This window comes from Elaeis guineensis, chromosome 8 (assembly GCF_000442705.2).
Source record: "Elaeis guineensis isolate ETL-2024a chromosome 8, EG11, whole genome shotgun sequence".
Lineage (NCBI taxonomy): Eukaryota > Viridiplantae > Streptophyta > Magnoliopsida > Arecales > Arecaceae > Elaeis > Elaeis guineensis.
The window spans coordinates 113,662,489-113,673,556 of NC_026000.2; the positions used below are offsets into that span (position 1 = coordinate 113,662,489).

Sequence of the window (11,068 nt, forward strand, 5' to 3'; positions counted from 1 at the left end):
ATTATGGCATGAGCCCAATTGGATTTAAGTGGGCGCCCCAAATGGATAAGAACCAAAGAGTCCTGATAAACTTGGACTCTTTGGCGCCACCTTATTTGAGCCTATCCATTGTTGGCGCCAACATAGGAGAGAGCATGGAGATTCTTATCTGATGTGATTAGATGACATCACTCCACCAATCAAAATTTTTTCAGAATTTATTAAAATTTTTTGATTGGTCGAATGATGTGGCACTGCGCAGCATACATGGTCTATATAAACCCTGCTGCACCTAGGGTTTCGGGGCAGAACTTGTTTTTAGCAAAAAACCCATTGGCTGCCGCCCTCTCCCCTCTTCTCCACATCCTCCCTGCTCTCCTTTCTCTCCTCTTCACGTCTAAGAAGTTGGACGTTCATCTGGCATAGGTGCAAGGCGTGGTGACGCTTGGAACAGAAGGCTGCAGGACTTCTTCGACAGGCTACTGCTCCAACTTCAGGAAGACTTTTGAAGATCTTCCTAATCAGATTTAGATCTGATTTTTGGAGCATAGAATCGCGAGGAGAAGATGTTCCAGATCCTACGTGAGTGGATACTGGTAGAGGCCAGGTGCTTGCGTGGCTACATCAGAACCTCAGGCAGTGCTGCGATCATCTACAGGGTAATTAGATTACCCTTGAGGTATGTCTATGTTTCTCATACTTTTAAATTTAATTTAAAATTAAAATATCAGATAATAAAATTAGATCTAATAGACATTAGATCTGAAATAGCGTAGGATAAAAATTTAAAATTTATTCTGCCTCAGATTTGATGAAATCTGGAAGATCCTACACAGGAAAAAGATGGTTTTTCCTTCAGTGGGCAATATAGGCTACTCGATGTTTGTTGCCCTAGTCTCATCGCCCCTAGCGCTGTACCTCAAAAACTCCAAAAAAGACTAAACTAGAGCCTCAGCTTGGACAATCAATTGATATAGGCCCGCAAGGTGCCAAACGTGTTTGGCCCTTGGACACAAAAAGAGGACATGCTCCACTATCTCATCTCCAGTTCATAGGATGGGCAGGCAGATTGGAGGTCCATGCCTTTGTCCCTTCGAATAGGCCTAGTTGGGAGGCAACCCTAGGCCACCTTCTATAGAAACAGGTTCACCCTCAAATGCACTTCGATCCTCCAAATCCACCCTGCATCCAGTCGCTTGGGGCTTCCATTGATACAGTCAGTAGAGGTCGACATCACTGCTCTCGGAGTGCAAAAAGATCTCCAAACCCTCACATCCTAGCTGCTGTGGATAGGAATCGCTAGGGAGAGCACGTGCTCTCCAAGCTACACCCCAAAAAGGCGAAACACTGCCTCAGGCCTCTAGCCTCTGCCATCCGGATGGAACAGGTCACAAATCCTCATGGAATCCCCAACCTCAATGTTGAAGAAAGTCGGCCATCGGCTCAGAGGTAGGTCAGCGATCCACAGGTCCAGTAACCGGTTCACAGACCAGCTATCCCCTACAAGCCATCTTATTTGAACAATCATATCGACGGCTTGTGCACAAATCTCTCTCCATGAGAATGAGCAACTCTAACTAGCCTGGATCTCGTTGCCCACTGACCACATACCATACTTGGCCCTCATCATCGTACTCCAAAGATTATCAAGGTAAAAAAGGAACATGACTGCATAATGAGCAATCATAGCTTCCCGCCTGATGACCAAGGACTGAACGCCGAGACCTTTATCTCAAAATGGCTGGCACATCACATCCCAGGCCAACAGATGCACACCTTCCCCTCTCAAGCGAGAGCCCCATAAGAACCTCTGGAAATGTTCAAGCTTCACCACAAAGGTTTTTGGGCAAGATCATATTGGAAAGAAGATAAAAAGGCATGGAGCTGAGGATAGACCTCACCAAAGTAACCTTACCCATCATGAAAAGAGCTCTAGCCTGCTAGCCTTCTAGCTGCTTTTGGATTGCCCACTACACACTAGTGCACTCTGCCCTCCTTAACCTCCACCCAGAGATGGGAACTCTTAAGTATCGTAAGGTCTCGTTATGAGTCTGTCCTTGATCATATGTCATAGGTGTACCTTCATTCTCGGGCGAAAATAAATAGCTAACTTGAAGAGGTTCATCTTCTAGTTTGAAGCCAGGCAATATTCGTTCAAAATCCTTCTGAACTCGATAGTATTCCAAACTGAAGCTTAGCCCACCAGTAGGCAGTCATCTATAAAAAATAAATACAACATTAGCTAGGTCCCTGAGGCTAGCACATAGGATCTAATACCAACCCCTGAGATGCAGCATGCAGAGCTTGTGAGAGGACATCAATACAGATAATGAAGAGGTAAGGAGATAGGAGACAACCTTGCCATAGCCCGACCATGGAATAGAAGATGTTCGAGGACATCTCGTTGATCAAAATGGCAGAAGAGGGGCTATGTATGCATGCCATAATCCAACCGATCCAATGGAGATGAAAACCGAAGTCCACCAAAGCCCCTTCTTAGGGAACTGCCAACTTGTACGATCATAAGCCTGCTTTATATCTAGCTTAATTGTTATGTGACTGGTGGGTGGAGGCACAACGAAAATCATGCATGAGCTCCTGAGCAATGAGAACATTGTTGGAGATGCTGCGACTGCTGATGAACGCCCTACTTCGAATAAATTAGACAAAGGAGAATGGGCTTCATGTTGCACCCAAACCATCAGTTTAGCACAAACCTTGTATAGAGTCATGCACAGGCTAATCAGTCTGAAGTGCCTAAGCTCCAATGCATTTTGCCACTTCGGTAGTGAGGCGATAAAAATCTGCTTCCAAGCTTCAGGCATCTGACTGGTGGCGAAGAATACCTATAGAGCCACCATGACCTCAAACTAGATGATGAACCAATATCTCTTGAAGAGAGAGGAGGGAAGCTGTCTAGTCTTAAGGCTTTTTCTCTATCATGGACTAGACCCTCTTTGCACCTTGTCTGCTATCACCGCTCTGAGAAGGTCTTTATTCTCCTGCTGCATGCCCATACTACTAGGGGTGGGGACTCAAAGGTCCCTCCCCACCCAATGCAATCATCCACTTTGATCTAAAGGAGTGCACAATCTTCTACCTAACATCCTCCTCTCCTACCGGTCATTGCCCACTACTATCCCCAATCGCTTGAAGCTGGTTCCTGTGTTTTTGAATGATGGTGGTCTGATGAAAGAAGATTGTACTTTAGTGCCTCTCTCTGATCTATGATTCTTGGACTTCTATTTCTATAAAACCTCCTGTTGCCTCATAAGGAAGTGATGCATAGAAAGCTTATCCCAAAAGTCAGTCATCTCACCCTCTATGAGTCCACCCTCCCGGTCCTCACCCTCTTGTAGCTTGGAGATAGTTGGCTCCATGGCCTCAAGCTTCTTGAAGATATCACCTACCTCAATCCTGTTCCACCGCATGAGTCATCTCCTCATCAGTTCTAGCCTCCAAGCCACCCAACACCTCATATCTCCTCGCACCGGCAGTCTTCATACCTCCCCATAATGTCCCATGATTGGGGGTAGAAGAGCTAAAACTTCTCAAACTGGAAAGAGCTTCGATAAGAAGAGGTGTCGATAATGAATAGAATTGGGCAGTGGTTAGAAGCTATCCTCGATAGGTTGCAGACTTGATGAGTGGGGTGTCACTAGATCCAACCGGTTATCGCAAAAATCCTATCAAATCCTCTCCCACACTCAGGCTCTCCTTTGGCGATTGTTGCTCTAGGAAAACTTCGAGCCGATAAAATCGAGGTCCACTAAGCCACTAGAGTGAAGAAAATCTCTGAACTCTCTAGACTCCACATCATCCATAAAAGCCTACCTCACCTCTTCTTGTGAGGACCATTAATGCAATCAAGTCACTAGCAATAATGAGGGGACACTCTGATCAATCATGTAAGACACCTCCTATCATAAGGTTCTCCCCTCCTTATAATCAGTGCTTACATATGCACCAAACAAGAGCCAAAGAAAATCGTTTATTTCAAAAATAATAATAGCAACTTGTGAGGACATTGATGGAAGACATTCATAGTGGTTGCTCCAATTTGCCGTATAAAAATGATTTCTTTGCTAGACCTTAAGATTCCACATCATAAAATCCCCAATTCATCGGTAAATGACAATGGGTGCGGGCCAAGCTTGGACCAGAAATCCTTGTCTCCACCAGAACATGCTCTGGGCTGTGTTGCTGCATGACCCTCCTTAACGTCGAGTGAAGGAAGGCTTGCCTACCTCTTGAACGTTCCAAAAACCCATCTTCATTGATAAACTAGTTGGTGGGGGGGGGGGGGGGGGGGGTGGGGGTTGTCCGGGTACCCTCGATCGAAGATCTGCCTGACTCCAAGTGACCATCGGTAGCTTCCAGGGCCGATTTGAGCCATCTCACCACAACCTTATGGCCTAATGCTTCATCTCCTATTAACGGCTCCCCTTCCCCCCCAAAGTCACCCCCTGCCACCTTCTCCTTGATGGCCAAGCAGGGTTCATCGTCGGGTAGGGCCGAAGCTAGCCTTCAATGGTCTTTTTCGATTGGATCCCATTGGAGACCTCCCAACGTCCCTTGCTACTCGCCCCATTCGGATTCAATGTTGAGGAGCTCCTATGACCACCCCTGGTCGTCGGCAACAAGTCCCCCATGGGTGATGGATAAGAGGGCTAGGGTGGTGCCACCCCGTTCAGTGTGGGGGTCTTCACCTCTGCGAGGGCATCGGAGTAGTAGACGCCAGCCCCCAATGTGCTGATTTATGCTCCCTAGCGGCCTTGAGATCGAGCCCAACTTGCAAGGCCACACAGACCCAGACCTGGAGCTTGGGTTGGGATCCATCGGGCAACCTGGGAGTAGGCTGGCCGAGCTAGGCTCTTGGTATGCTTCAAAGAAGGCCCACCGATGTCGGCCATGTAGCGGTCCCATGGGCTTGGGTTCTCCTCCCGACCCACTTCCATATCAACTTGACACGGGTCCAACTCAGTGAGCACTTGGAGTTAACCCAGACTCAGCTAGTGTGACTTGGCCTGGCCCTGAGTTCCCCCATTGTTTCTTGATGAATGCTGGCGAGCAAATTTGGTTGTCTTCTACTACCCATCTGAGTCCGGTGGCAAACCAAACGAGCTCTCCCTCTACCTCGATCGGATAGGAGGGAGACAAGTTTGGGCCCGACAAGTCCGAGTTGATCGATCTCCTTCCTCAGCTTAGTTGCAACCCTAGATGGCCATGCCTACCAGATCTTGGAGGTCGCTACTCATGGTTTGAGCCACGATCGAATGACGACGACTGTTGCATCGCCACCTGCTAAATCTCCTTCCATAACCATTAGGGAGGTAAAAAAATTCTTTGGTTGCAAGGAACAGCCCCTCTCTCCAATCCTTCCAGGGAAATCAATACTCATCATTGGCGTGACCCAACTAGCCGTACTGATAACAGATGACCGGCATGTTCTCGTAGATGAATGGTTGCCAGAAGATCCCCTTGCACTCTGCATAGAAACCCCCCGCTTCAAGGATTCTAATGAATCAAGCTCCACCCGATCCTCGCGAAACCAACTTTCTGGCATAGATCGGTGAACTCATCCATGGTCACTGGTTTGCCAGCTTCCAAAACTATTCCCAACAATATCTCTGGCCTCCAGTATTCCATCGGCAACTCAGTCAAACAAACCCAAATCATCATCCTTCGGACCACATTGATGCCGGGATGAAGTCTATAACCATGGCTCCATCACTAAGAATTGGTCCGCGACAAACCATGGGCCACCATTGAGAATCCTTTCACAATCCATCTCCAATCGAAAACGAATGAGATGGTGTCCTTAGCCATAGAGAAAGAATCCGAATCATATTATAACTCACCTCGATCCTTAAACTCTTCACGATCCACTCTCGAGACTTCTCCCTGGCCAAGCCTCCGAACAATAATCGAGAGATTCTCCCACTATTTCCTAGATTCCTCCGTCTCCTCCTTGAGAAATCAAAGACCTTTGTAAAATATTTTTGCAACTGCTCCACCTCCTCCGATGTGATCTTCTGCACCATCCAATGGGGCTGCCTCGATGGCCCATGGGTCACTTGAACCATGACCTCTCCCCTCCGTCGGGCTCTGAGAAAGATCGGCCACCATCGCCTAGTCCTTACCCTTTATCAACCAATGGAAATCCAGCACACCACCTGTAATACCTAGCCCAATTAGGCCTAACCTACTTGACCCAGCCTAGCCCCAAAGGAAACAGCCCCCCCTCCAGAAAGAAAGAGAACTCCCGAAGGAGTTCTTCCCGTTCCTGACTGAGACTCTGATTTTGATTACGAGTCAAAGTCTTTTGGCCTCAAACCTCTCCGATTCGCCCTCTATATAGAGGATCATATGCTCCCTTGAAATAGCCACCGGAATCGCCAAAGTTCACTGCCCTTTCCCTTGATTTTTCTTGAATATGCCGGTGGTTTGATCTTGTTTTGGCGGCCAAAAATCGAGTCAAATCCCAACCAACATCAGGTAAATCTCTTCAACCATCTTTCCCTGTTCCCTCTATGGGTTTTAAGCTTCAATTGTTGCCTATATTCTATTGAAAAAAGTTCCTGAAATCTTGACTGTGAAGCTCCCCTGTTCTTCCATGTTTTATTTTTGATTTCCACCATCGGTTGGGTGCCGGCGATCATTGGACCTAGCTGGTTGTTGCCGTCGGGGACTGCCCCTCCGGCCACGGGGGTTGTCAGCTGGGAGGAGGACCTCCCAGCTTCAGGAACAAAGGGGAGGAAACCTCCCCTATTTCGTTAAGAAAAGAGGAAGAAGAAGAGGACGCGAGTCCTCTGCTCCCAAAAAAAAAAAAAGAAAGAAAAAGAAAGAAGAAGGAAAAAAAGAGAGGGATTCTCTTTCTATCTCTCCTTGCTCTAAGTCTGAATCCCATCTTTCTCTCTCTAGAAGTTATATTTTCTCTCTCTAGATCGTTTCTCTTTTTTGATGGATTTTTCTCTTTAAAAGTCATCTCTCTAAGATTAGCCAGTGAAGAGAATTCTCTTAATAATTCTAATTCGATCCTAGCAAAGAGAGTCATAATCTGTAGTCGTCGAATAGCGTGCTGGCATCCACCTTAACCATATCGGATACCTCTAGATTTGATCATCCATGATTTTTATTGAATTATTTATACACTAATTCAAGTATGACTTGATTAAATCATCTTGATTAGACCGATCGAGATGTCGGACAGTGTTGTCTGATCGATCATGTTCCACCTTATTGATTTTCTTTTTCTGATATTCTTTCTCTACATGATTTACGAACCCAGTGAATCCATTAGACACACTTAATTTTCGATTCAATCCTCAGTGGGGTTTTGATTTGGAATTTTATTTTGATTTAGTTAAGAATTAGAATTAATGGAAGAATATAATTTAAATAATAGATTCTAAAAATTTCTTCAAGATTAATCGATCTGTTCGTTCAGTATTCTGCAAAAGATAAATAATGAACCATCTTCTCGAGATATTTCATAATTATTTTGAAAGCAAAATAATCAATCTTTGAAGTATGCATGATTTATGAAACTGTGTTTTGAATGACAAGTGATTTATGAAATATCATGATTTATTGATTTATTATGGAATATGTATATGTTTAGTGGAATTATGATATCTATATGTTATATTGTAAAAGTACTTTAATATGGATCGGATTTATAATCTCAGCCTAACTATATTTTGGATCCTGCCAATAGGGGTTATATGTTGATACTCTGAATTCTGTCAGTAGCGATTGTGCATTGATACTCTGGATCTTGTCAATGAGGGTTGTGCATTAGTTTCTGGACCCTACCAATAGGGATTATATGTTGGCACTCTATTCTGAGCCCTACCATAGGGATAAGTGTGATCGTTGTTCAGGCTGTTATGTATATTTTGATTTGAGCCAGATTTATAATGATATTTATATATGAATATTTGAAAGGATTTTGATTTACATTGAATTAGCATTAATTATATTTTTATATTTATTTATAGTATTATTTTTGAACATTATATAATATCTGAAATATCTATTTGAGATATTCATTACTTACTGGACTGTCAAGCTCATCACCTCTCTTTTATTTTTAGATTTAGACTCTTAATTGCGAATATCGATACTTTTTTGGGAGTGAGCTAGAAACAAGAGTCAATAACATAGATTTATTATTATATTTTTACAGGATTATTATTTGAGATGTAATTGATGTAGGATCTTTGAATATTGTAGAAAATTTGTGAAAGATTAAAGTTGAAATTAGTTAGTTAAATTTGAAATTAATTTATTCTGCTATGATATATTGATATTGTTTTTCGAATGCCTTGCATGCTTATGGAGAGAGTTCTTCATAAGTATACAGGGGTTGCCATGATCCTTGATTTTTGATTTCAGATCGGGAGCGTGACACCACCCCTATCTCTTGTTCGACAGAAAACCCAAATGACTGTATGATTATTGGTGAAATCGCACAATCACACTGAGGCGATCAATTACGAACAATTGAAAATGTCTGGATTGATTTAGCTGTGGCACAGTTTTTTTTTTTTAAAAAAAGAAAATTTTATGAAGTGCCACTGATAGCAGATCAAGTGAAGCAATTTCAAGTCAAAAGGTCAAAAAAGACAAGTGCATGATTAAAGATAACATGGAAAGAGGTATGCGGGAATGAACCACAAGTAACTTTATAAACTGGAGGATCCCTCTATGTGGGTTTTGATATTTACAACCTTAGAATCAGGGAATTATGCTTCTTGTCTATGTCACCTCTCGATCTTTTTTTTTTAAAAAAAAATCTGTAACTGTGGTTTGTGTTGATTGATTATTTTAGACATCTGAAGTGTTTGCTAGAAAGAACTTACTGTCATCATCATAGGAAGGAAACTACTAGGAAGGAACATCAAATTTGTAAAGAACATGCATCTAATCCTTTCCTTCAGAATCCTTGGAAACATTGCTTTCAGAATATGTTCCAAAATCCTTTCTGTCAGTATGAGGCTACTGGGCCACTAGACAATTTTCAAACAACGTACTCAGCATCATTCAACTGTAAGCCACTAATTTTATAAAGTTGGCTCCGTCGTAAACCACTTTGTAAAGCACAACACCCTGTTCTTACTAGGAAAACTTGCCAGCAAAAGTGGCCAATCTTCGCAGGCAGGCATCCAGCAAACTCACAGCAAAAGGATTAAAGAACTTTCTGTGGAATATTGACCAGAGAAAGCCCTCAAGCAAAATCCTCCAGATATGGCTGGTGCCGACTCATCCTCGAGAGAATAAGATTTACCAAAGAACCTAAATCTCTCCTATAAAAAGACAGCATCTTCCATTTCACAAAGATTTTTCAAGATTCCAAAATTTGAGAGCCTTGTTCCCAAAGTCACCCTCTCTTTCAAAAAGTAAAAAATTGAAAGGAAAATTCACTGACTGAGAAGTCCTAGATATAAATATGAGCCAACCAAAAATCTTCAACCATTTACACCACCTTCTTGAGCAGGTGAAATCCTTTTGCAAAGACAACATATCGAAGAAGTTGGCTTCTTTATAAACCAGGGTTACATAGACTCTTGTGTCCAGGCTGAAGAATTCATTTCGCCATGTATCCTAGATTTGGATATGTGTTGGACACTCCTTGTGCTTATCAAATTCGTTGTTTGTATGTTTTGTGTATTGGTGGATTTGGAGCTCTGGTATTCTTGGGACCACTTAAAATCTGTGAAAATAGCACCAACTTACTAGCATAAACCTTTCAAAATATATGTCAAGGAAGCAAGATTAACTGAATGTTCGAAATCAAGAGTAACATTATGAACAATGACACCAATTATTCAGCAGTTTTACGCTTCCTAATTTTTTTTTTAAACACTGCTCAAACTGTCTGGTCCTGGATATTCAGTCCAAACCATCTAACCAAAAACAAATTTAAATGTATAGATAAAAAATATTTGGTTAAATTAGTGTCATAATTGGAATTTATGCCATCTTCTTCACAGATTGATATTTGTTCGATAGCAAAGATAATTTACCAGATCTATCAATCATCTACATCAACTCGCAGATTCTAAACTCATTAAAATTACAGATGTCAGTGGTTCAGTCATAAGGACACTCAGAATGAAGACAACTCAAATGGCATGAAATGTGACATCCTGCCCATAATGGTTTGAACCATGAAGGCTAGACAACAATTACTTTCACTACCTTCCAGACCATCTAACATAATTGATCATGATCTCAGAGTAATTAATTGGGAAATAAGTCATCCTGATCATTTATTTCACATGTTCAATGTAGAGGTGGGCCCTGGCCAGCCAATTGTTCCGATCCGTTAATAGAGACAAGAACCATAATTGAATGTATCCAATCAACTTTTCCACAATAAAAAAAAAAAAAAAGGGAAGAAAAATCTCCTTTCCCCGTTTTTAATTTCTTTTTCTCATATCTGCCCCAGTTACGTTTGGAATCCCAGTTATTTCAGATTTTTGAATTGCTAGAGACAATGTAAAATGTCATGAAAATTTTAGCATATATAATGAAATCTACAAACAAACTGACCTCAATCAAAATCCACAACAGCTGAAAACCAAGTTCTCATCCACACAAAAGCTAAAATCAACTCAAAGCAACACCAAACAACACCAAAACGCAAAGAACAGAAACAAAGACAAGGATACCTGAATCATTGGTGCCACTGGTCTGGACCACTTGAAGAAGAAACAGAACAAGGAGCAAAATGGGAACAGAGCTAAACCAGCCCATCTGTTTCTCTCTCGCTCTCTTCCGCTCTCCCTCTCCCTCTCCCTCTGTCTTTCTTTCTCCTCCCCGGCCATAGAGTCCTTCCCTCGCACTCAAGCCACCTCATGTAAAGTGGTGGGAACTGAACCAGGTCCCCTCTTTTTTTTTTTTTTTGTTAACTAACCTGGGGTGAGCTGACTCGACGCCCACGTGTTAGATTCTCGACCGCGTAAAGGGATTTACTATGGCGCCTTTTTATAATATTTTATTTTATAAAAGATTCTCCTATGTCTGGACTGGCCAATTAATTAAGTTATTTAGGATATTTCTAATGTCTTGGAAAAGATTT

At 42.5% G+C, this 11,068-nt stretch overlaps 1 protein-coding gene across 1 annotated transcript in view; it reads right to left on the reverse strand.

Moving 5' to 3' along the window:
• The window catches only part of LOC105061434 (uncharacterized), a 20,239-nt gene extending 9,395 nt beyond the window's left edge, over positions 1-10,844 (reverse strand). Inside the window, exon 1 of the mRNA XM_010945476.3 lies at positions 10,659-10,844. Within this exon, the coding sequence (XP_010943778.2) occupies positions 10,659-10,743 (85 nt within the window). The 5' untranslated portion in view covers positions 10,744-10,844. The remainder of the gene's footprint in view (positions 1-10,658) is intronic.
• Between the last annotated feature and the right edge of the window lie 224 nt (positions 10,845-11,068).